Source organism: Eubalaena glacialis, chromosome 4 (genome assembly GCF_028564815.1).
Source record: "Eubalaena glacialis isolate mEubGla1 chromosome 4, mEubGla1.1.hap2.+ XY, whole genome shotgun sequence".
Lineage (NCBI taxonomy): Eukaryota > Metazoa > Chordata > Mammalia > Artiodactyla > Balaenidae > Eubalaena > Eubalaena glacialis.
In genome coordinates, this window is record NC_083719.1 from 180,513,868 (window position 1) to 180,541,703 (window position 27,836).

Sequence of the window (27,836 nt, forward strand, 5' to 3'; positions counted from 1 at the left end):
AGGTTCTGCATGCTGGAGGGAGGGGTGTTCAGGGTGGCCATCCTGCTACTGAACAAAACTTGGGTCCTCTTTCCTGCATTCAGTAAAGCCAATCTACTGACCTCAAGTGGTGGTGAAGGAGAGTGCAGCGTTTACTTCAAGACCAAGCAAAGAGTATGGGCAGCTAATGCTCAAAAGACCCAGACCTCCCTGCTGGTCTTCAGGGAAAGGTTTTTAAAGACAGGGTGAGGGAGACAATTGCAGGGGGCATGATCAACCAATACTTGGCCTAAATCATTCAGTAAAGATTTGAGCAATTAACTTATGACACACCAAGGTGCAAAACGCCTATCAAAATTTTCCAGATCCACTGATCTGACATCCTAACGCTTTACCTCTTCAAGACTACTAAAGTGAAGAATAGGGGTCATTGGGACTTTCCAGGATTTGTTCTTCAATGCCCTAAGACAGTGTTTACTCAAATGTCTGATCATTTGGCATGCTTTTAAAGGTAGACTTTCAGGATTCATCAATTCTGCCTAGGTATATGCCCCAAAGAATTGAAAGCAGGAATTCAGACAAATTCTTGCACACCAATATTCATAGCAGCATTAATCACAACAGCCAAAAGATAAAAACAACCAATGTGTCCATCAATAATGAATGGATAGAGATGCGACCAAGATGGCAGAGGAGTATGAAGCAGAGTTCACTGCCCTCCACAGAAACATTGAAAATACATCTACAAGTGCAATGATTCACACAGAACAGCTACTGAGCACCGACAGAAGACCTCAGATGTCCGAAAAGACAAGAAAACCTCCACGTAACCAGGTAGGACAAAGGGAATAAGAAAAAGAAAGAATCAGCATGGGGCCTGTGTCCTGGGGAGGGAGCTGTGAAGGAAGAAAATTTCCTGCACCTTGGGAAGGCTCCTCACCAGTGGAGAAATTAGACTGGACAGAAGGGGAGTTTTGGAGTCTAAAAGGCGAGAACAGCAACCAATTTGTGGAAACCAAAACAAAGAATAACCTGCACAGAGGGTCGGCACAGCCATCCTGTGTTCCCCATCCTGAGAGACTCCTCTGTCAGTGAGGGTGAGGTTGGGTGCTGAAGCTCAGACTCTGAAGCTCAGTCCCAGGGAGAGGACCAGGCTTAGGTACAGAAACAGCCTGAAGAGGTCAGGCTGTGGCAACTGAGGGTGTACTAGGAAGAAGCCTGGGCCTGCCAGAGATGCAAGACACCACTATTAAGAGGTGCACAAGGAAATGGGTGGGACAACCATAAGAACTTCTATCTCTGTGAGAGCTCCCAGGCAACAGGACACCACCTAGAGGAGCTCTAAGGGCGGGTACAACTCATTGCTGCCATCTTGGACTCTTGAGGCAGGCACTGGCCACCTCTTCCAGACCCTTGGGCAGATGCCAGACCCTGCCCCTGCTGACCTGGAAGGGAGCAGACAGCTCCCAAAACTTGAAATTATGCCAGCGGGTCACAGGACCTGTCCCCACTGACTCGGAAAGGCATATGCAGATCCAGCCACTAGCAATTCTGCCAGCAGACCCCAGGACCCGCCCCTGCTCTTGCTACTAGGAAATCTGCCAGTGAGTGCCGGTACCTGCCCTGCTGTCCCAGGAGGGTGCGGATAGCTTCCACAACCAGGACATCTGTCAGTGCGTGCTGAAACCTCCTGCTGTCCCTGGAGGGCGTGGATAACTCATCCCACTAGGAAGTCCATCAGCAGGTGCCAGGACTTGCCCCCACTGTCCTGGGAATGCTCAGAAACCTCTCACTCCTAGAAAATCTGCCAGTGGGTACTGGGACATGCCCCGCTGTCCCGGGAGGGCGCAGATAGCTCTTGCTACTGAGAAATCTGCCGGTGGGTGCCAGGACCTGCCCCCACTGTCCTGGGAGGTGCAGATAACTCCCCCAACTAGGAAATCTGTGAGCAGGTGCCAGGATCTGCCCCACCATCCTGGGAGCATGCAGAAATTCTCGCTACTAGGAAATCCACCAGTGGGTGTCGTGACCTGCCCTGCAGTCTTGGGAGGTTGCAGAAAGCTCCCCCCACTAGGAAATTTGCCAAGAGGAGGGGCTGAAACCACAGCTGAGAGCCAGGGGCTGTGTGACTTAGGAAGAAGAGGTGAATCTCTCCTCGTGGCTGTGTGAACTGCAGAGTTACACCTCCGCTGATGGCTTCCTTAATTCAGCACCTGCAAAACATCCAAAAGGACAACACGTGCTGTTGCAGCTGGGACGGGTCTGGCTTTAGCAGCTGTGGGATTTGTGGGCACATATATGTGGGAGTTGGGCCAGTCCAGAGTCTGAGCTGTCATCATAGCTCCCACAGTGGGTCCAGGTGCACAACTACTGCAGTCCTGGGACCTGACCTCAGTGGATCTGCACCAGTGGCCAGGTGAAAACAATGCCTGAGAGTCACCAGGACAAATTGCCAGCATACCCACAGTTAAGGTGGGACTGAGAGCAGTGCCAACAACAGTATATTTTGTGAGCCCACACAACAGGTGAAAGGGGACACAACAGAGCACATTCACAGGTGAACATCTCCAAAGGAGGAAAACTAAGTGTCTTCCCTCCCAGTGGGAGTGCTCCAATCCTGGCTACCTCACACTGCAGATCAGAAACACAGCTAAGAAACAGATCTGGGGGTCTCTACTCCAACAACTAGGGAGCAGACCCTGAGCCTGACAGGGCAGTAACAACCACGTAGCAAAGAGGAGGCCCTGCTCAGTATCTAGGGCAGGCTCTGATCACAACACCAACCAAATGTCCTATCAAGGGGATAATGGCACAAGCCTCTGGACCAACCTCACCCACAAAGGGCAGACACCAGAAGCAAGAAGAACTGCAATCCTGCAGCATGCAGAAAGGGGACCAAAAACACAGTAACTTTGACAAAAATAGATGACAAAAAAAAATGTTGCAGATGAAGGAGCAAGATAAAATACTATAAGAACAACTAAATGAAGAGGAGATAAGCAATCTATCTGAAAAAGAATTCAGAGTAATGACAGGAAAGATGACCCAAGATCTCAAAAATAGAATGGAGGCACAGAACGAGAAGATACAAGAAAAGTTTTAAAAAGACCTAGAAGAAATAAATAACAAACAAAAAGAGATGACTAAGACAATAACTGAAATGAAAAATACACTAGAAGGAATCAATAGCAGAATAATTGAGGCAGAAGAAAAGATACGTGAACTGGAAGACAGAATGGTGGAAATAACTACCAAGGAGCAGAATAAAGAAAAAAGAATGAAAAGAAATGAAGACAGTCTCAGAGACATCTGGAGCAACATTAAACACACCAACATTCAAATTATAGGGGTCACAGAACAAGAAGAAAAAGAGAAACGGTCTGAGAAAATATTTGAAGAGATCATAGGCAAAAATTTCCCTAACATGGGAAAGAAAATAGTCACCCAAGACCAGGAAGTGCAGAGAGTCCCATACAAGATAAACCCAAGAAGAAACACACTGAGACACATATTGATTTTTTAACATCTTTATTGGAGTATAATTGCTTTACAATGGTCTGTTAGTTTCTGCTTTATAACAAAGTGTATCAGCTATACATATATATATATATATATATCCCCATATCTCCTCCCTCTTGCTTCTCCCTCCCACCCTCCCTATCCCACCCTCTAGGTGGTCACAAAGCACCAAGCTGATCTCCCTGTGCTATGCAGCTGCTTCTCACTAGCTCTCTATTTTACATTTGGAAGTGTATATATGTCCATTCCACTCTCTCACTTCATCCCAGCTTACCTTTCCCATTCTCCATGTCCTCAAGTCCATTCTCTATGCACTGAGACACATATTAATCAAACTAGCAAAAATTAAATACAAAGAAAAAATATTAAAAGCAACAAGGGAAAGACAACAAATAACATACAAGGGAATCCCCATAAAGTTATCAGCTGATTTTTCAGCAAAAATGCTGCAGGTCAGAAGGGAGTGGCCGGATATATTTAAAGTGGTGAAAGGGAAAAATCTATAACCAAGAATACTCTACCCAGCAAGGTTCTTATTCAGATTCGACAGAGAAATCAAAAGATTTACAGACAAGCAAAAGCTAAGGGAATTCAGCACCACCAAACCAGCTTTACAACAATTGGCAAAGTAAATTCTCTAGGCAAGAAACACAAGAGAAGAGAATAGAAGAGGAAAGGAAGAAAAAAGACCTACAAAAACAGACCCAAAACATTTAAGAAGATGGCAACAGGAACATACATATCAATAATTACCTTAAATATAAATGGATTAAATGTGCCATCCAAAAGACATAGACTGGCTGAATGGATACAAAAACAAGACCCTTACATATGCTGTCTACAAGAGACCCACTTCAGACCTAGGGACATATACAGACTGGATGTGATGGGAAGGAAAAAGATATTCCATGCAAATGGAAGTCAAAATAAAGCTAGAGTAGCAAAACTCATATCTGACAAAATAGACTTTAAAATAAAGACTGATACAAGAGACAAGAAAGGACACAACATAATGATCAAGAGATCAATCCAAGAAGATACAACAATTTTAAATATTTATGACCACAAAATAGGAGCATGTTGATACATAAAGCAAATGCTAACAGCCATAAAAGGGGAAATCAACAAGAACACAATAATAGTGGGAGACTTTAAAACCCCACTTACAACAATGGACAGATCATACAGACAGAAAATTAATAAGGAAACACAAGCCCTAAATGACACATTAGACTAGATAGAATTACTTGATATTTATAGGACATTCCATTGGAAAGTGGCAGAATACACTTTCTTCTCAAGTGCACATGGAACATTCTCCAGGATAGACCACATCTTGGGTCACAAATCAAGCCTCGGTAAATTTAAGAAAATTCAAATCACATCAAGCGTCTTTTCTGACCACAACACTATGAGATTAGAAATCAATTACAAGAAAAAAAACTGTAAAAAGACACAAACACATGGAGGGTAAACAATATGGTACTAAACAACCAATGGATCACTGAAGAAAAAAACAAAAAACAAAAAACCTAGAAACAAATGGCAATGAAAACACAACCACCCAAAACCTATGGAATGCAACAAAAGCAGTTCTAAGAGGGAACTTTATAGCAATACAATCTTACCTCAAGAAACAAGAAAAATCTCAAATAACCTAACATTACACCTAAAGCATCTAGAGAAAGAAGAACAAACAAAACCCAAAGTTAATAGAAGGAAAAAAACCATAAAGATCACAGCAGAAATAAATGAAATAGAGACAAAGAACACAGTAGCAAAGATCAATGAAACTAAATGCTGGTTCTTTGAAAAGATAAACAAAATTGATAAAACTTTAGCTAGACTCATCAAGAAAAAAGGGAGAGAACTCAAATCAGTAAAATTAGAAATGAAAAAGAAGTTACAACTGACACCACAGAAATACAAAGGATCATAAGAGACTACTACAAGCAAATGTATGCCAATAAAATGGACAAATTGGAAGAAATGAACAAATTCTTAAAAAGACACAGTCTCCCAAGACTGAACCAGGAAGAAATAGAAAATATGAACAGACCAGTCACAAGTAATGAAATTGAAACTGTGATTAAAAATCTTCCAACAAACAAAAATCCAGGACCAGGTGGCTTCAGAGGTGAATTCTATCAAACATTTAGAGAAGAGCTAACACCTATCCTTCTCAAACTCTTCCAAAAAATTGCAGAGGAAGGAAAACTCCCAAGCCCTTCTACAAGGTCACCATCACCCTGACACCAAAATCAGACAGAGATATCACCAAAAAGAGAACTACAGGCCAATATCAGTGATGAACATAGATGCAAAAATCCTCAACAAAATACTAGTAAACAGAATCCAACAACACATTAAAAGGATCATACACCATGATCAAGTGGGATTTATCCCAGGGATGCAAGGATTCTTCAATATATGCAAATCAATCAATGTGATACACAATATTAACAAACTGAAGAATAAAAACCATATGATCATCTCAATAGATGCAGAAAAAGCTTTTGACAAATTTCATCACCGATTTATGATTAAAAACTCTCCAGAAAGTGGGCATAGAGGGAACTACCTCAACATAATAAAGGCTATATATGACAAACCCACAGAAAACATCATTCTCAATGGTGAAAAATTGAAAGCATTTCCTCTAAGATCAGGAACAAGACAAGGGTGCACACTCTCACCACTATTATTCAACATAGTTTTGGAAGTTCTAGTCATGGAAATCAGAGAATAAAAAGAAATAGAAGGAATCCAACTTGGAATAGAAGAAGTAAAACTGTCACTGTTTGCAGATGACATGATTCTATACATAGAAGATCCTAAAGATTCTACCAGAAAACTACCAGAGCTAATCAATGAATTTGGTAAAGTTGCAGGATACAAAATTAATACACAGAAATCTCTTGCAGTCCTATACACTAACAACAAAAGATCAGAAAGAGAAATTAAGGAAACAATCCCATTTACCATCACTAGAAAAAGAATAAAATACCTAGGAATAAACCTAACTAAGGAGGCAAAAGACTTGTACGCAGAAAACAATAAGATACTGATGAAAGAAATAAAAGAGGACACAAGCAGATGGAGAGATATACCATGTTCTTGGATTGGAAGAATCAATATTGTGAAAGTGACTATACTACCCAAAGCAATCTAAAGATTCAAAGCAATCCCTATCAAATTATCAATGGCATTTTTCACAGAATTAGTACAAAAAAATTTCACAATTTGTATGGAAACACAAAAGACCCCGAATTGCCAAAGCAATTTGAGACAGAAAAACGGAGCTGGAGGAATCAGACTCCCTGACTTCAGACTATACTACAAAGCTACGGTAATCAAGACAGTATGGTACTGGCACAAAAACAAAAATATAGGTAATGGAACAGATAGAAAGTCCAGAGATAAACCCACACACCTATGGTCACCTAATCTATGAAAAAGGAGGCCAGAATATACAGTGGAGAAAAGGCAGCCTCTTCAATAAGTGGTGCTGGGAAAACTGGGCAGCTGCATGTAAAAGAATGAAATTAGAACACTCCCTAACACCATACACAAAAATAAACTCAAAATGGATTAAAGACCTAAATGTAAGGCCAGACACTATCAAACTCTTAGAGGAAAACATAAGCAGAACACCATTTGACATAAATTGCAACAAGATCCTTTTTGACCCACCTTCTAGAGTAATGGAAATAAAAAGAAAAATAAACAAATGGGATCTAATGAAACTTAAAAGCTTTTGCACAGCAAAGGAAACCATAAACAAGATGAAAAGACAACCCTCAGAATGGGAGAAAATACTTGCAAATGAAGCAACTTACAAAGGATTAATCTCCAAAATTTACAAGCAGCTCATGTAACTCAATATCAAAAAAACAAATAACCCAATCCAAAAATGGGCAGAAGACCTAAATAGACATTTCTCCAAAGAAGATATACAGATTGCCAACAAACACATGAAAGAATGCTCAACATTAGAGTAATGCAAATCAAAACTACGATGCGATATCATCTCACACTGGTCAGAATGGCCATCATCAAAAAATCTACAAACAATAAATGCTGGAGAGGGTGTGGAGAAAAGGGAACCCTCTTGCGCTGTTAGTGGGTATGTAAATTGATACGGCCACTATGGAGAACAGTATGGAGGTTCCTTAAAAAACTAAAAATAGAACTACCATATGACCCAGCAATACCACTACTGGGCATATACCCTGAGAAAACCATAATTCAAAAAGAGTCATGTACCAAAATGTTCATTGCAGCTCTATTTACAATAGCCAGGACATGGAAGCAACCTAAGTACCTTTTGTTTTAATATCCCAATTCCTATAAATTCAACTTTGTCATTGACTCTAGTAACTTATTCATTTTACTCTCTATGAAATAACTGCAGTTTAGTAATACATTTTTGCCGTGCATGAATTATTTTAAATATGTCAACACATAGTATCTCCCTCTCATATCCACCTGTACCTATCCACCATGTGGTCTACCCTAAAAATACCCCCTGTCACTTATACTCACAAGGTAAATAACATCCTTCTCTCCATATCCAATTTGATTTTGGTATAAAGTTTTCTTCATATCAATGACAAGCCAATCTCTGCCTTCCTCAGAAAGAGATCTCTGAGTCAGGAAGGCTGCATGGACAGGATTTAGAAGGTTACATCACTCCACTTTCCACCTACATCCCACTTTATACAGTAGAAAAAACAGGTGAGCCCAACCACATTTTATTTATTAAAGTCTTCACGATCTAAGACCACAATGAAATCTAACAAAAATATATATTCTGGAGTGAGTTGTTTCATCTCTACTTAGAAGAAATCATGTTCACTGGGAACATTTATTATGTTTGGCCATGGAATAGCTGTAGATTGGCCTGGTGTTGATGGAGGGGCTCTCCTAGTGCATCAGAAACAAGGGGGTCTACTTGAGACTGCATGACCTGAAGCAGTAGAGTGGGGTCTGTCGTACCAAATGCAGTACGCAATGGAGAGAAAGTTCTACCCATATGCTAGTTTGTGTCCAGGGAATTTTTGTTGAAATCATGGTGGTGTGACTAATTTGGGGATATGCTGAAAAGTAGATGGACAGGGCCTGAGTCTTGAATTGCTTGGAGCACATAGTCCTTATAGAGGATGAGTCCTGTGTGGTGGGCAGTATCTGAGATACTCTCACTGGTCCCAACTCCTGGTTTTCATTGCTTTGTGTATTTTACTGCCATTGAGGGTGAGATGTACATAGAGACCCACTTCCAACAATGAGAATGTGGAAAAAAGGTTGGGAAGTCCCTGCTGAGAATAGAGTAAAAAAAATCTGGCTTTCTTCTTGCTGCCTCTCTCTTGCATTCTTGATGGCTCATATTGATAAAAACCAACTGCCCAACCAGGAGACCATGTGTCAAGGAACTGAAAGAATTCTCTGGACAATATTCTGTGAACAGGTGAATCCTACCAACAGCCTCGTGAGTGTGCTTGAAAGTGGACATCTGCTGATCCAGTTTTGAGATGCCTGCAGCCCTGGCTGATCTTGACTGCAACCTTCTGGGAGGCCCACTGAAATATTTAATTAAAGTATCAGGTATTAAAGAATTAGTAAAAGTCAATAGTTTTCTAATATGCCAATGTAATTCATTTAGAGAAAAAACTTAGAAATGAAGATTCATTCAAATTAGCACACACACAAAAAAAAAGGAAAGAAAAAAGTCCAACCCAGTAATCTCTACCATATCTAATGCCAGCTGAGCAAGGGTAAGGAAATGAAAATAAGAAGTTATCCTTAGAGACAAATATTAACTGTGAAAATGGAAAGTATCACATCCTTGGTATAGACCTAGTGCTGCATAGATTTCATGATTGATACAATGGATTTGTAGATATCAAAACCACACATTGAGTGGTTAAGTTGAGAAAAAAAAAGTCTGAGTTTTATGTTAGAATCCTGCAAGTAAGAAGTAAGAAGCAAGAGTACAGGTGAATTTCCTCTTGAGGAGAAGAGGGACCTAGCTCCTTCCCAGGACATTCACTTTTATCCTTTTCCTGTTCCGTTAATATTAGCAAGTCTCCAGAGACTGGGACAATGTGGACCATCTGGCTAATTATGAGCTTTGGACATTGAGCCCTAAGGTCATATCATTGTAAATAATTGGCCAGTGTCTTCAGCTCATTAATTGGCCAGTTCTAACATTGTGACTCCCCACCTGTGTCTCCATCCTTTGTAGGAAGCTGCATCAGAAGGTCCCAGCCTGAGTCTGTCTTCCTGCCAGTCCTGAGGGCACACTCTGAGACTTCATCACACAGCAGGCAGGAGAGGGGCAGTGAATCTGTGTTCCTTGGTCATGCTCCAGCAGAGATGCAGCCCAGCCCAGTAAGTGCTGAGGGAGAAAGTGATGGATGAAGGGAGTGTTGGGAGCATGATTTTTTCCTCAACAAGACAAACATGGCAGTTGGGACAGACAGATGGGGGGGGCACCAGTATACAAATTTCAGATTAGAGCCCTATGACATTTATGTTCTTGGTTCTGGTTGGGATTTCCTCCTCAAGAGGACAAATGTAATATTTGGTACAGAAAGATGAGAGGGCACGAATACAAACAGTTTTGGAATAAAGCCTTTTGAAGCTTACGTTCTTTGTTCTGGTTGGGGTGTGAGAACTCTCATTCAGAGATCTGCTTCCACCCTCACTGGTTCTGGCTCTGGCTGGCATTTCCCCCATTGTAGCAGCAAATGGGTCTCTGTAAACTTCCCCCTAAGCACTTCAAATAGTTATGAAAGTGGCGATGAGGATGAGGAGGATGACATGAACCATAACATCAGTTATGATGTTATGTTATGTTATGTTATGTTGTTATGTTATGTTATGTTATGTTATGTTATGTTATGTTATGTTATGTTATGTTATGTTATGTTGTTATTGAAGGCTTCCTAAGTGTCAGGCTCTGAGGTGTGTCTTTTATGTTTCTTGTTTGATTACATCTGCATAATTTCTCCCAAATTATAAGTGCACACATAAGTATTATTATAATAAGAGGAAAGAAGCACAGCATTTTATGTAACAGGTACCAGGTCATGAGTTAGAAAGTGTTGAAGCCAGTCATTCTGGGTAGACTGAGTCCAGACACAGGGCATCTGGGCAGTTTTCCCCCTGCCACCCCAAACAGTCATGTTACTTTCCTGTCAGTCCTCATAGAGATTCCCTGCTCACTTTGCCCTTCCTATTTGGAGTTTTCTGGAGGACACAGGGGAGGGTAGTAGGTAGCACTTGCTGCATCAACTATAGGAAGGATGTCTACGAACACAGGTGAAGTCATAGAAATAATTGGCAGCTGACATTTCAGGGTAGATCTCTCTGTTGACCCTGTTCCTGGATTTCACATCACCTGTCCACTTTCTCCTCTGTACTTATAATCGTCTGACTCAATCATGAAAGGAGACATAAAATCAGAGTCTTAGGGTTCATTCCTATGCAGGAAAATGAAAACAGTTTAAAAAATCTACCCGAGATGCGCCTGTCGTTAGACTGCTGTACCTCTGCTTAAAACTTTCAGAAAGCCTGAAAACAATGATATTTAGGGCATGGAACTTAGAGAATAAAAACTTAATTTTGGAGCAGCTGATTCGGGGGCTCTGGCAGAAACTAAACACACCATTGTAAAGCAATTATAGTCCAATAAAGATGTTTTAAAAAACAAAAACAAAAACAAAACTTAATTTTGAATCGTGTATGCTCCACTAATTCTTAGTGTGTTATGGGACAATTTCTTAGAATCCATGAGACTTAGTATTGTCAACTGAGTTGATTCCTCATTGATTCAAACCCACTGAATCAGGACTAAACAAATAATGGTCGCCCTCTATGCAATAGCTATGTGATGGATGCATAAAGAAAGGGCAAAGTACATTTTTGATATTTTGTTACTAATAATGATAAAGCTAATGCTCGTGTCATTAGATTTAAATATCTGTTGATCTGATGTTATGGTTTCCCTACATCCCTGACAGGACATTTTATTTTATTTTATACAAGTACGTTCTTCATAGATGAAGAGAAATGACTGAGGCTCATTTATTTCTGATTCCCCAGAGCCTATACCTTGTTGGCACAGAAGAGGCACCAAGGATTAAAAAAAAGAGAAAACAGTTAAGTGTTGAATAAACCGTGTGGCCAATATAGCTTCCACACAGTGGACCATTCATGCTGGTGTTTTCATCTTTTTCAGAATGTCGCATAGGAATAGAGACAAGATAAAATAGTGCTTGTTTCTGTCTATGTCATGGACTTTCTAAGGGACATATTTTCTTTCCATTTAATAGCATATGCAGAATTCAATCATTGAAAAGCCATTGCAGAAATTTTCATAAGTATGGGGGAAAAAGAGTCAGAAAAGGAGGGGACGACCCATCTTAATGCAAGGGTTGAGACACATTTTAGGATTTAATATCATTCCATGCTCCAGTGCCCTGAGCCAGGAAAGGCTTCGATCTTTTCTGCCATATAATCCATAAAACATTATTAAATTGGGGGGATTATATTTAATTAATAAACATACTAGCCCAATAATGACTGACATTCTTTATAAAAATGACCCAATATTTATAAGTTACAAACATCCCTTAAGTGCCACACATGGTGTAGTGCTGGGTATTAGACTCTTTTTTTTTTCCAGGAAGGTACAGAAGCATAGAGAGGAGGAGAAATTTATACACACTCCACATACATGGGGTGAAAAATCCAGGACTCAATCCTCTATTTGCTTATTCCTACACCAGTTCTCAGTCATCTCCACTGTAGCTAAATAGCATTTCTTTTCTAACCTAGTTTGTTGGCCCAGAAAGTGAAATGAAGGTAGAAGAATTGATTCATCCTCTTTGGTTCAGTGAGTCTATCTGTGAATTACAGGAATGCACCAGTAGTTCACAGGGGCCAGAATGGCACGGACATGATGGATTATAGGATTTTCTATAAATAGTCATGTTGTGGAGTCCAGTTTTGAAATCTAAGGTTGAAACAATTTCCTATATAAGATGAAAATGTCATGTGCAGGTATCATGACATTGTCACAAGATAGACCTCAGGAATATTTTCAAATGATACCTTAATAAGTGATGATGTGGTTGATAGAAAATGATATTTGCATTGAAACAAATACAGACAACATTAGTAAAACTGAACATGCATCAGTTCTTAGAAATTGCACAACTAGCCACCACTCACATATTATATACAAATTCTCATTTGTATGATAGCATATGAGCGAGGTACAGAATTTTCATAGGATTGTTGTAAGAAAAAAATGATATAAATAATAATATACTATAAAATATGTAATGTAAATTAAATATTTATTTAATAGTGAAAATACATTATATTATATTGTTACATTTTAAATATATGTGAAATATAAATTTGTTAATTTATATGTATAAATATAAATTTATAAAGTAAATTATGTTTTCCCTTACGTAATAATGTGCATTGGGTAAATGTTTGAAGTAACTGTATGTACTTCACGAAGAGACTTAACCACAAAGTTGTGGTAAACAAGCACATTTCAGAGGAAATATGTGTAGTATTCTGTTTAGGGAAGATTTTCAGAATGCAGTTTAGATACATAAATGAATATTGACATTACAGAAGCATTGACAGGGAAATATACCCATCAACTTCATGACAATGGTTGCTTTTGGGGGACAGTTATATAGAGGAATGGGATTGAGCTAAATACCAAGAAAGTCCCTTTTTATGAGTAAATGTTCAAACCTCTATAAAAGCTGAGATCTGAAGGAAATATTATTAAATGTTTATATTTAAAAATAGGTGTTGGTTATTGATGAGACTAATAATAGGTAATATTAATGGAACTTTTTATAAGTTTTGGGCAATATTCTAAGTGGTATTTATCAAGTCCAGCTTGACATTAGGGTGACCAAGAAACGCACATGTAGAGATCCTGAAATAGGTCCTAGGCTGAGACCAGGGTACCTGTGAATTTTAAAATAAGCACACGTAAATTACCAATCAACTGGAGATGAAAACCATTGGTCTAAGCAATATTAATAATTAAAAAAAAATTATTCCAATACTCCTACTAGGTAGGTTAAATTATTATTAATTTCATAGATAAGGAAACTGCCCAACTGTGTTTACAGTACTTATTTTGAATAATTCTAGATTAAATCATAGTGTGACATGCCAAAATAATTAAACTGAGTTACCTTCAGGTAGGAGAAGACAAGGAATTGCAATCCCTGTATCAGGAAGAATTGACATGAAAATCTGCTGCATCTACATCAGAAGGCTGGGTTCTGACCTGGCTGTGGGACCTTCCCTGGTGCTGAACTCCTCAACCATAAATAGGGTTTATGATGAGAACAAGACCACCAAGTATATGAAAAAGTGCTCAACATCAGTTAGTATCAGGAAACACAAGTCAAAACCTAAATCAAATATCACCTCACATCTGTTAGGATGGCTATTACTGAAAAAAAAAAAGATAACAAATGTTGATGAGGATGTGGAGTTTAAGGGAACTCTTGTACTCTTCATTTTCTTGAAAGAAACTGTGGCATGTATATATTAACAAAGGGATATTATTCAGCCATAAAAAGAAGGAAATCCTGCCATTTGTGACAACATGGATGGACCTGGAGAATATTATGCTTATTGAAATACATACACCAGACATAGTCAAATACTGTATGATCTCACTTATGTTTGCAAGCTAAGAAAATCAAATTCTGAAAACCATAGATTAGAACTGTAGTTGTGAGGAGGAGGTGGTAGAGAAAGTGGGGAGATGTTGGTCAAAGGGTACAAACTTTCAGTTATAAAATGAATAAGTTCTGGGGATCTAATATACAGCCTGATGACTTGTTAATAATTCTGTATTGTAGTCTTGAAATCTGCTAAGAGAGATCTGCTTAACTGTTACTACACACACACACAAGTAGAAACTATGTGAGGTGACAGATATGTTAATTAACTTGATTTTGGTAATCATTCCCAATATCTTTGTGTATTAAATCATCATTTAGAACATCTTTTAAAAACCTTCATGTTGCACAACCCAAATATATACAATTTTGTCAATCATACTTCAATAAATTGAAAAAAAGGGAAACAATGAAGTAGTATTATCCTACTACTACTATCCCAGCACAGAATAGAGTTCACAAAAAATAAAGTGGTTTCACACATCAGACATTTTACCAACATGGTATTGGGTTGAAACAAATAACCTTGTATAAAATAAAAAATTTCAAGAGGGTTTCTTAAATTTTATTACCGTTTAATCATTGACAATGCTCTATACACTAACACCACATTCCAAGTCACCAATGCTGTATGATTGATCATGTGTACTTAAATAAACCACGCTGATCAAAATTTGAAGTCCACCAAAGTCAAAGATATGAATTATATACTTAATAACTTTTAAAACACAACCCTGATATTTGAGTAATTACTTATTTCATGAAGGAGGGAAGACAGAGAAACCAATGATAAAACTCTGAATATCACATAAAAATGTTTTCTGATTATGAACCTTTATTTTTAATTTAGAATCCAGATGACACACTCCCTCATTTCATAGATTTATAAATATTCTAAATAAAAGAAATATCTAGAATTTTATTTGAGTAAAATAAGATTTATATATCTATGGCTTAATTTCTTAAATTCGAATTATATTTTTTCATAAAGAGGGAAGGGAATTTCGCATTCTGTATTATTTCTAAAGTAGGTTGTATTTAACTGAGATCATGAATGTATTACCTCTAATGTTCTTGTTCCCGTTCAATTTTCAGTGAAGTTTTATAAAGAAAGAGTGAATAGACAGAGGTGAAAAACACAGAAACCAATGAGGAAACAATTCGAAGCAGATAGAATTTGTCACACTGAGAAATATTGCTGAAGGTGCCGAGGTGTATGATCTTAGAAATGAATTGCTTGAATCCAAAATATGGACACAGTGCCGCATGCCCATTTACTTGTTTCCTTTTTTTTCCAGCCGTCTTTTCTTTTTCCAAAGGTGTCTAAGCTACACAGAACTGGAAATGTAACAAGTGTCTCAGAATTCTTCCTCACAGGCCTCTCAGATGATCCAGAACTGCAGCCTTTGCTCTTTATCCTGTTCCTGTCCTTGTACCTGGTCACCGTGTTGGGGAATCTGCTCATCATCCTGGCTGTTACCTCTGACCCCCACCTTCACACCCCCATGTACTTCTTCCTCTCCAACCTGTCCTTGGTTGACATCAGTTTCATCTCCACCACCGTCCCCAAGATGATTGTGAACATCCAAACTCATAGCAGAGTCATCTCCTATGAAGCCTGCCTGACACAGATGTCTTTTTTTATCCTTTTTGTGTGTATGGATGGTATGCTTCTGACTGCAATGGCTTATGACAGGTTTGTGGCCATCTGTCACCCACTGCGCTACCAGATCATCATGAACCCACGCCTCTGTTGCTTCTTAGTTTTGGTGTCATTTTTTGTTAGCCTTTTGGATTCCCAGGTGCACAATTTGACTGTGTTACAAGTTGCCTGCTTTAAGAATGTGGAAATTTCTAATTTCTTCTGTGACCCTTCTCAACTCCTCAAGCTTGCCTGTTCTGACACTTTCACCAATAACATAGTCCTGTATTTTTTTGGTGCCACCTTTGCTTTTCTCCTTTTCTCAGGGATCTTTTTCTCTTACTATAAAATTCTTCTTTCCATTCTGAGAGTCCCCTCATCAGGTCGAATGTATAAAGGCTTCTCCACCTGTGGTTCTCACCTGGCAGTTGTTTGTGTATTTTATGGAACCAGCCTTGGTGTGTACCTCAGCTCAGCCATCTCACAATCTCCCAGGAAGGATACAGTGGCCTCGGTAGTGTACACTGTGGTTACCCCCATGCTGAACCCCTACATCTACAGTCTGAGGAACAGAGACATCAAAAAGGCCATGTGGAGGTTCCTCAGCAAAACGTTCTAATCTTAGTACCTGTGTCATCCATTTGGAGTGTGGGTTGGCAAATGTAGCAAAATTAACATCTAGACCTGAAAATTCTACCTCTCTCATCACATCATTTTTGTAGCTCTTATGACCTTCATGCCTCTCTTAGCTTAACACCTGGATATTGCTTCTCTTTATGGTTTAATGTGACCGGGGGAGAATTCTAGGATCCTTTGGGTGTCATAATTACTCCTTGACTGAATTTCGTTACATCTATGGAAATTCTATAGTTTATCTTTGGTAGCCCCAGCATCCTCAAAAATGACTAATTTCCCTTTAATATATTGAAAATTTACAAGTTTTCCACAGCTCTTATGTATTCTCCATAGTAAATTCTATTTTTCAATCTGTGAATGCAGCTATGTGTGAGGATGCATGTCACTGCTTCTCAACCTTGGCTTTTATCGAAATCATCTGGGAAGCTTAAAAATACTGACCACTGGGTCTCACCACCAGATATTCTGATTTAACTGGACTTAGGTGTGGTCTGAGCATGAGGATTTAAAAAACCACTCAGGTGGTTCTAGTGTGTGGCCAAGGTTGAGAACTACTGGTCCCAGTCAGATCTTTCACTCAAAGGTGACCTGTATGTCTTGTGTCCCAAATGCTCATGGACAAATTCCCAAGATCTGAAAGAGATCAGAGGTCAAAGGGGGAAGATATGAAGAGCCTACTGTAGTAACAGGCAATGTGTTTTCCCCATTATTTCTGATTATTTTCTTCACATAGCTTCTCTACTACTGGGCATATACCCTGAGAAAACCATAATTCAAAAAGAGCCATGTACCAAAATGTTCATTGCAGCTCTATTTACAATAGCCAGGACATGGAAGCAACCGAAGTGTCCATCAACAGATGAATGGATAAAGAACATGTGGCACATATATACAATGGAATATTACTCAGCCATAAAAAGAAATGAAATTGAGTTATTTGTAGTGAGGTGGATGGACCTAGAGTCTGTCATACAGAGTGAAGTAAGTCAGAAAGAGAAAAACAAATACCATATGCTAACACATATATATGGAATCTAAGAAAAAAAAAAAGATCATGAAGAACCTAGGGGCAAGACGGGAATAAAGACACAGACCTACTAGAGAATGGACTTGAGGATATGGGGAGGCACAAGGGTAAGCTGTGACAAAGTGAGAGAGTGGCATGGACATATACACACTACCAAACGTAAAATAGATAGCTAGTGGGAAGCAGCCACATAGCACAGGGAGATCAGCTCGGTGCTTTGTGACCACCTAGAGGGGTGGGATACGGAGGGTGGGAGGGAGGGAGACGCAAGAGGGAAGAGATATGGGAACATATGTATATGTATAACTGATTCACTTTGTTATAAAGCAGAAACTAACAGACCATTGTAAACCAATTATACTCCAATAAAGATGTTAAAAACAAACAAACACACCAAAAAAAACAAACATTAATTCTTTAGGAAATCCAAAAATGTTAGAACTATTTTAAATATGAAATAACTTAAATATTTAGAGTATGGAATTGAGGAAATATAAGAAAAATCAAATATTAAGTGAGAAATGATAGAAGAAATATTATGGACAGTGTTTGCTAAAATCCATGAATAAAAACAAGAATCATAGATGAAATGTATATTTTTCAAGGAAAATATAATTTAACAAAATTGGCTTTTTAAGAGCTGACTAATCAGAATAGAAAATAATAGGAAAGGCCGTTGAAATGGCTCATGTGAATATGATGTCAGAAAGAAATCCTCTAACAATTTTTAAGAACTGTTAAGTCTAGTGCGATTTAGTGCATTCCAAGCATGAGGAAGGGGGAAGTATTGTATCTAGGCTTTCAGCCCTAAGAAAAAGAAGATGACAATTGAGACTCAACTAAATCTTTCCAAAATTGTTTATGAGATGGTGTTTGAACTCCTGACTCACATAGAGGAGAATATCTTACTATTTTGCACCTCACCTTTAAAGAGCTAATGAAAATCTGTCCCTTGACAGCTATATCACCTCACCCCACTCACACTGCCCTACCAGCCTCTCTAGGTGGATTTACCACAATCTGCTTCCTCAGAATAAGAGAGCCATGCCAGTGTCTTCCAGAACCCTCGGAACCTTATTCACACCATCTCCATACGACAAGACAGAGAATCTCTGAATGGGAAACCTGAGTTTAAAACCCTTCCTTTCCCTTGGCTTGGTTTAGGGTATATCCCTGAATTACAAAGCCATTCTGCCTAATGCTTTCCCCTCTGTTTAGCTGGTACTTCAAGAAAAACCAATATGTTCTGGCCTTTCTCTTTGCCATTGAGGAGATCAGCAAGAACCCCCATCTACTCCCCAACCAGTCCTTGGGTTATGATCTCTAGAATGCCCTTGAAAGTGACCACAGGACTTTGGCAAGTGCCCTGTTTTGGTTCTCTGGTGATCATCAGACTGTGTCTAACTACAACTTCCAGAGACAAACAAAATCTGTGACCACTGTTACAGGAACAGCCTAGGCATTTCAACTGAGATTGGAACACTTCTGGAGCTGTACAAAATCCCATAGGTGAGTGGATCTGAGTTCTGGTGAGAGATATTCTGCTTTTCCCCAATGCCTTTCCCTCTCATCCAATCAATGGGAAAGATGGAAGCTGTGTGTATGCATCCCATAGAGTTATAAACACATTCCAGAGACTTCCTCAGAGTATGAGATATTTACATGTGTTGGGAAAAGGAGGAAGGTGATGGAGAAGTGCAGTGCACACTTAAATGTTCAGATTCATGCTCAGGGCCAAGACATCCATTCTACAGCTACTGGGAATACTGACTGATGATGGCTCACAGCTCTTTACATCATAGGAAATGCACACAGCATAGGGAACCTCCTCACCCACGGATAGGACCCTCTCAGGGCACAGACAGAAGCCAGTGTCTGGTAGATATGGGAATAAGAAGCCTGGTTCCCTAGTGTCAATTTCGGAAAACACTAAAGGGCCATCCCAGCTCCAGAGGTCCCTGAGGATTGTCTGAGACTCAGCTGCAACTGTTTTGTGTTTCAGCATTTCCTTTTTCCCATTTTTGCCTTGCTCCATTCCCACAGGTATATCTCTGGAGAACCATCCCTAAATTTGCACAGGGAACTCACCATCTCAGGATGTCTTTCCAGGGACCGATCTGACCACCAGCATGCAGGAGATATCACTTCTGTGCATATCAGTGTTAGATTAGGAGAATTCTGTTCTGGAATTTTTTTTAAAGGAAATCTTAGCGAGTAGGGCATTGTAATCTCCAGGAGAACCTAGGTAATGCTGTGGTAATAAATTTAATCCAACATGTAGAATTTAATAAGACAAGATTTATTTACCCCCACCATTTACATGAAACATAGGTTCCTAGGATGAATGAATCTCTTCTTCACAAGTCACTCAGGGCAAGGTTTATGGAGACACCACCATCTGAAACTCATGGCACACCATCTGAAACTCATGCCTTCTTCAACTGCCATTGAAGGAGATAATAAGGACATAGGAACCTTACACAGTCTCTTTTATACCTTGGCTCAAAGTGATACCATCAGTCTCATGAAGGCACATGTCTCTTCTAAAAGCAAGGTGTCTAGGAAACATGGGCTTCTGTGTGCCCAAAATGAAATGAGAACTGTAGAATGTCCACTGCAGTCTTTCTTTTCATCAAATAATCCAGTCACTCTTTCTGTCACAGAGAGAATTGGCTCACTCTGTCCCCAAGAAAGACCAGCCCCAATCCCACTAAACTCAGAATCATGTTTTTGTTTTCTTAGTCAGGTGACATATGGTCCTTTTGATCCTTTACTGAGTGATAAAGGCCAATTTCCATCTCTTTATCTGATGGCCAGCAAGGACAGCTCTCTCATCCATGGAATGATCAGGCTATTGCTGCATTTTGATTGGACGTGGGTGGCAGCATTTTTCTCTGAAGTAGGGGAAGGGAACAGTACCTCTGGGGCCTGAAAGCAGAGAAGGTAAAAAAAAAAAGTATATGTGTGGCTTTTAGTGAAAAGATTCCTTCCAGTAGGGAATTGTATCAAGTAACTAATGTAAATTCAAAGAGGAGGCCCAGAATTTCATCTGCAAATGTGTATATCATACACAGTGATGTGGGATGCTTCTCTTTTATGGACATAAGAGCAGAATTCTATTTAACCCTGGACAAGGTGTGGATTATTGTAGCAAAGGGGGATATTGTTTCGGGTGAGGTGTACTATATAGTGCATGCTTTGCGTGGAAGTCTCTCCTTCTCGCTCCAGAGAAGGGAAATCCCTCGTTTTAAACACTTTCTCAAGACAGTTAAACCTTCCTAATACCCAGAAGACTTTTACTTCAGTAGTGTGTGGCTTAAAATTTTTGGGTGTTCGCTTGCTGGATCGCATTGTGGAAAAATCGGAGACTGCCCACCAAATTCTTCCTTAGAGTTTATGCCAACAAATACTGACATGATGACCTTGTCTGAACCCAGCTATCTCATCTATAATGCTGTGTATGCAATTGCCCAAGCACTCCACGAAAGGCTTTTGTTGAAAACAGAAATGGGACCTCCAGCAGATGCAGACCAACCCATGCTTCTACCCTGGAAGGTAAATGTCCTTCAGATACAGGTCATGAATAGACAAGTGGAGGATATCTGGTTGTATTTTATTGAGATGCAGCATCATGACCATACTTTTGTCTCAAGGTCCACAGGATTAGGGCCCAGTGGACGCTGAGTTCTTTCACATTGGTTATACATGTATCTGTAATTACTAGTTCTATTTGGAGAACTCTACCATGGGGGGGGGGTGTCTTTACTTTCTAATTATTTATATTAGAAATCATACCAGAAAAATATTCCTAGTTTAGGATGTAATGCAGTCAAATATCCAGACAAGCCTTAACAAAACATAGGAGAACCAAAATGAGTGAAATCTATACATTTCCTTGGAGTGTACTCAATGTCAGAAAATATTGACGTAATTACCATAACAGAATCCAACACTTTCATCTATAGTGGTGTACATGCTGTGGTCCAAGTGTTCTTTGAAATGATTGTGGTAAAAACAGAAATGGGGTCTCCCTGATATCCTGCACTGACCCTGGAAAATGAATTATTTTTAGACATAACTGTTCCTACAAAACTTGCAAACACTTTTAAATGTGAGGACAATGATGATGATTATCAACTCAACATAAGTTCCATGGTTTAGAAATGAATTCATCTGGATTTTAACACAGGTTTTTGTGAATCTACAAATCCTTTTCAGACTATATTTAGAAATTTCTGTCCTCATACACAAGGGACAAATACATTTCATCAAGTTGTTGATGAAATAAAGTAAACTAATCAGATCAAATAAAATAAACTAATCAGATCAAATAAAATGCATATGTTTTTAATAGCTTTTAATATCAATTTAAAGCAAACATGTCTGAATTCTGGAATCCAAACTAAAGCTTCCAACATGTGGAATGCTTAATGAAGAATCAAAGACAGATCTAAATTTGGTATAGACTTCATGATGTTTTCATTTATGCTGGTAGCATTCTTTACTTTCCAGGTCAAAAGAGATCTCTTAAACAACACCCCACATTATTCGTACAGGTTACTATACCTGTACGAAGGAGCTATATGAATTTTATTCTAAAAAAATGAGGGTTGTTTGTTTTGACCTACCTGGTGGCTCTCTGAAGGACTAATCTAAGACTTCCTTTATTTCACGTGTCTTTGAAATTTCCTAGAGCTGAGGTGGCAACCTGAGTCCTGTTTATTGAAAACATATAAAGGTAAATGGATTACCTGCTACCTGGGGTCAGAGATAACAGTTGGGGAAAACTATATAAAAACTCTAAAGCATTGGAAGAAGGACTGGGGAAAGAGATGCTTTTGATAATAAAGGCTTTAAAAAGCTCCCACATTTTCCATGGAATCTAGAAGATCATGCACAGTGCTTGGCTCATAATCAGAAAATAACACTGAGAAGACCCTAAGCTCCATTTCTTTTTTTTTTTTAAACATCTTTATTGAAGTATAATTGCTTTACAATGGTGTGTTAGTTTCTGCTTTATAACAAAGTGAATCAGTTATACATATACATATGTTCCCATATCTCTTCCCTCTTGCATCTCCCTCCCTCCCACCCTGCCTATCCCACCCTTCTAGGTGGTCACAAAGAACCGAGCTGATCTCCCTGTGCTATGCGGCTGCTTCCCACTAGCTATCTATTTTACATTTGATAGTGTATATATGTCCATGACACTCTCTCACCCTGTCACATCTCACCCCTCCCCCTCCCCATATCCTCAAGTCCATTCTCTAGTAGGTCTGTGTCTTTATTCCCGTCTTGCCACTAGGTTCTTCATGACCTTTTTTTTTTTTTCCTTAGATTCCATATATATGTGTTAGCATACTGTATTTCTTTTTCTCTTTCTGACTTACTTCACTCTGTATGACAGACTCTAACTCCATCCACCTCATTACAAATACCTCCATTTCATTTCTTTTTATGGCTGAATAATATTCCATTGTATATATGTGCCACATCTTCTTTATCCATTCATCCAATGATGGACTCCTAGGTTGCTTCCATGTCCTGGCTATTGTAAACAGAGCTGCAATGAATATTTTGGTACATGACTCTTTCTGAATTGTGGTTTTCTCAGGGTATATGCCCAGTAGTGGAATTGCTGGGTCATATGGTAGTTCTATTTTTAGTTTTTTAAGGAACCTCCATACTGTTCTCCATAGTGGCTGTATCAATTTACATTCCCACCAACAGTGCAAGAGTGTTCCCTTTTCTCCACACCCTCTCCAGCATTTATTGTTTCTAGATTTTTTGATGATGGCCATTCTGACCGGTGTGAGATGATACCTCATTGTAGTTTTGATTTGCATTTCTCTAATGATTAATGATGTTGAGCATTCTTTCATGTGTCTGTTGGCAATCTGTATATCTTCTTTGGAGAAATGTCTATTTAGGTCTTCTGCCCATTTTTGGATTGGGTTGTTTGTTTTTTTGTTATTGAGCTGCATGAGCTGCTTGTAAATCTTGGAGATTAATCCTTTGTCAGTTGCTTCATTTGCAAATATTTTCTCCCATTCTGAGGGTTGTCTTTTGGTCTTGTTTATGGTTTCCTTTGCTGTGCAAAAGCTTTTAAGTTTCATTAGGTCCCATTTGTTTATTTTTGTTTTTATTTCCATTTCTCTAGGAGGTGGGTCAAAAAGGATCTTGCTGTGATTTATGTCATAGAGTGTTCTGTCTATGTTTTCCTCTAAGAGTTTGATAGTGTCTGGCCTTACACTTAGGTATTTAATCCATTTTGAGTTTATTTTTGTGTATGGTGTCAGGGAGTGTTCTAATTTCATATAAGCTCCATTTCTGACTGACCTTCTGGCCTCAATGAAGCAGGAAGTGAAGGCTAAGGCAGAGCTGTAAACTGCCATGTTGAATGTTAAAAGTTTGCTCCAACACACCAGAGAGCACACTTGTAGAGACAGGGAAATAGTTCTTTGGTTTTTTATTTTATTTTTCTTTTTGGTATTTAAGGAAATCTATTTTTAGTCACTAGTTGGTCATTAGGCTACTGCAACAAAGCCTTCAGTGACCATACATGACAAAGAATATGGAATTTACAAGATTGGATCAGACAATGCCCTAAACTAACTAACAACAACTGTTACAATAAGCAATCACTACATTTGTTGGGTAGGGAGAGAACCTGATTTCCATAGTTTTCTCATTAGAATGTGAGCTAATATTTCAAATATCAAGTTTTTATCAAAGAGACAAGAAAGAATGACGCATACTTAGGAACAATAAATGAATGGAAATGGTCCATGAAGGAACCCCTCAAGGGTTGCTGCTCAAACACTCTAACTGGTGGTTGCTGTATACATTCCTTTGTTGAGCCTACGTCTTCATAAGCTTTTGAGCAGTCATGATGAATACTTTTGTTTAATGGTTGAGACAATATATGAGGTCATGGTTAATGACAACTTAATTGTCTATTTTCTCTGTCTTTTTCCATGCCTATATCTGCTGCCTCATCACAATTTACAATCAAACCTGGAATCTATAAAAATAAGTGTTTTGTGGCCTATCTAGGAATAATACAGAACATTTGGTGTTATACTTAGGGAAGAAAATAAATTTTGTGTAGATTATTTCAACCTTAATGATACATGAATTGAAAAAAATAAGCATAGAATTCTCTTGTGACCTAGTGCTTCACCCCTAGATATGTACCCCCCCAAATTTGACACAGGTGTTCAACCCAAAATGTATATATGACTATGTACAGCAGCAGTGGGCATAATAGCCGAAAGTGGAAACAACCCGAATACCCATCAACCTGAATACCCATCAGTGAATGGATAACCAAAATGTGGTATATGCATGCAATGCAATAAGATTCAGCCTTTACCAGAAATGAATTTCTGATACTTGTATAAAATTTGAAAATATTATGCTAAGTGAAAGAAGCCAGACACAGAGGGAGAAATATTGTATGACTCCATTTATATGAAATGTCCAGAAGAGACCAGTCCATAAACAGAAAGTCAATTAGTCATTCACAGATGCTAATTTAGGGGACATGAAGAGGGACTCCTTAATTGGTGTTGGGTTTCCCTTGGGATGAAGAAAATGTTCTGGCATCAGAGGGTGGTGAGGATTGCACAACATTGTGAATGTGTAAAACCCACCGAATTGTACTATTTAAAATGGCAGAGTATACGTTATGTGAATTTTACCTTAATCTAAAAGAAACATTGTAGATTTATTATCTCCCACAACAGAGTGTCAAGAGCTCTGGGGCTCAAAGATTAAAAGGCTATATCAACAGTCTCATTAATCCTCTATGAGTAGTAGGTTTTAGTTTTCTCTCATAGGGAAAGTGTTCCCTCCATTGTCACAAATCATATTCTTTTACATTCCAAAAATGTAAGAGAAAAAAATTCCATGAAGTACTGATTTACAGTACAGGCACTTCCTTCCAGAAGCCTCAGGAAAACTTTGTCAGGGATGCACCAAAATCCATGGCTAAGGCATACTTTATTGTGTCATGATTGTATTCAATACCTTTTTTGTTTTTTAGAATGAGAGGAAAAGTTCATGTCACTAGAGTCCAAGAGATAGTAAACACCCAAACAAAACTTAGCTTCTACCAACAAGAAAGCTTGAGGCTGGGGAGGTGGGAAAGAATGGTTGCTTTGTAAGTATGAGCCTTCCATCTCTAATTTGAATGCACTTTCCATTTTTCAATCTTTCTTCTTTTCTAGCTTCACCCATTCTTGGATAAAATCCAATTTAGAAACAGTGCTGGGGAGCACATGTCCTTAGATGAATAAAGAAGCCATGTGGTGCAGTATGATATCCTGAACGCTGTGAGTTTTCCAGGTGGTCTTGGGCTTCTGGTGAAAGTGGGAGAGTTTGGCTACAGTAGTTCATATGATCAAGGTTTGGTGATCAACGAAGGGATGACAGAATGGCCTATTGGATTCAAAGGGGTATGACATGTTTTCAAGATTAGATTTATACATTGTAAAGCTATCAGAGCAGAATCCTCCTATCAGATGAAGTGTGCATGCATTTAACTGAGCACTAAATTCACTCTTTGAATGCAGCGTTTTCACTCATAGTATGTAATCTTACATACTTTCTCAGGCAACGTCGAGAAGGAGCAGGTTGTATAGGCGATTGTTTTTAGTTTGAGTGTATCTATTCCTGCAGCAGTTGGGTGAATGCAATAAATAATGTTAATGGATATATCGGATACCCTGGCCTTATTTATGTATGTTAAGAGTCCTTCTTATATTTAAACACAAGTAGGTTATGGATGTCAACTATCACTTTGTAGATTCCATTTACACATTCCCTTGGTTATTTGCATGTTATGTGATCATCAAACTTCATTCTACTTCGTATCTCAAAGCACTGACCACTATTTTCAAATTTTTTCCCACATTTGAAAAGTCCAGGGTAAATTTAAGATGATTCTTTGTGTGACTTTTCAATGTTTAATGTATAAAAATGTTTCTAATTTTCTGACAAGCCTGTGTCATACCTGGCAATCAGGAGCCCTGAATTGTGTTCATCAAAATCGGCATTTCATAACACACTCTCATAGTCTGTCTCTTTATGGCCTACATTTATTCTTTATGAAGCTACTTTTAGTAGCGTGTCAGCTTTTCACATTATTAGGTTCTTTTACCTAAAACCTACATCCTTCTGTGCAGCCAATATGAGAGCAGAGTAAAATATTTTTCTGTACACAAAACTTCAGTATCACGACCACATGGATATCTGCACTGACAGGGTTTTTGTATTAGGTAGTTAAACAAAAGAAAAATAAGGTATATTGCCAGGAGTGTATGGAATAAAGGCCATGAAATACTTTGGTAAAATTTTGGTTGTCTCTGTAAATAATTTAGAAGAAAGTGGAAACGTAACTTGGTATCTCATACTTAGAATCTAGAGAATATGACAAGGTTGGGATTGAGGAGGAGACACAGTGATGTAACAGAAGGTGAAATGTCCTTTCTTCTTCTGGGAGAAATATAGATATCCTCTGATACCAGCTAATCATGTGCAAAATTATGACCAATGACTCTTTATTTTTCCTTTCAGACACCAAAATCTGTGTGTAGCCAGAGTTGCATATCAGGATTCAGAAAAGTTCCACAAGAAGGACAGCCAATTTGCTGCCTTACTTGTGCTTTTTGCCCAGAGAGACACATTTCCAAACACAGGTATAAAAATTTATAATCACCCTATGATAACGCCACTTCTTAACTATTACCAACCAAAAGGTAACTGAAGACGTTGGTAAAGGAGTCATTATGCACCAGTTTCTTAATTCATGCATTTATTCATTGTTTTGAACACTTGGTTTTTTATGGTAAATTATACATAATGTAAAATTTACCATTTAAACCATTCTTAAGAGTACTATTCAAGGACATTAAGTACACTTCCATTTTTGTGCAACCATCTCCACTATCCATCTACAGAACTCATCATGTCAAACTTCATTGCTGTTACCTTGAAACAGTTACTCCCACTCTCCCCTCCCCCATAGTCTATGTATCAATATTTGACTATTCTAATTAACTCCTATAAGTGGATACATACTGTATTCATCCTTTGTAGCATAGCTTATGTCATTTAGCATAATATTTTCAAGACTCACCCACATTGTAACCTATGTCAGAAATTTGCATTCTTTCTAAGACTGAATAATATTCCATTGTATGAGTATACCACATTTTGTTTACTCATACATTCATGGATGGACATTTGGGTTGTTTGTACCTTTCGGATCTTGTAAGCAGTGGTGCTAAGAAAA

General features: G+C 38.7%; 1 protein-coding gene across 1 annotated transcript in view; it reads left to right on the forward strand.

Moving 5' to 3' along the window:
• The first annotated feature begins 663 nt into the window (after positions 1-663).
• Positions 664-27,836, forward strand: part of LOC133090694 (olfactory receptor 7E24-like) — a 37,314-nt gene continuing 10,141 nt past the window's right edge. Inside the window, 5 exon segments of the mRNA XM_061189055.1 lie at positions 664-813; positions 1,503-1,618; positions 15,533-15,570; positions 15,573-16,467; positions 18,818-18,852. Coding sequence (XP_061045038.1) covers positions 664-813; positions 1,503-1,618; positions 15,533-15,570; positions 15,573-16,467; positions 18,818-18,852 — 1,234 coding nt within the window.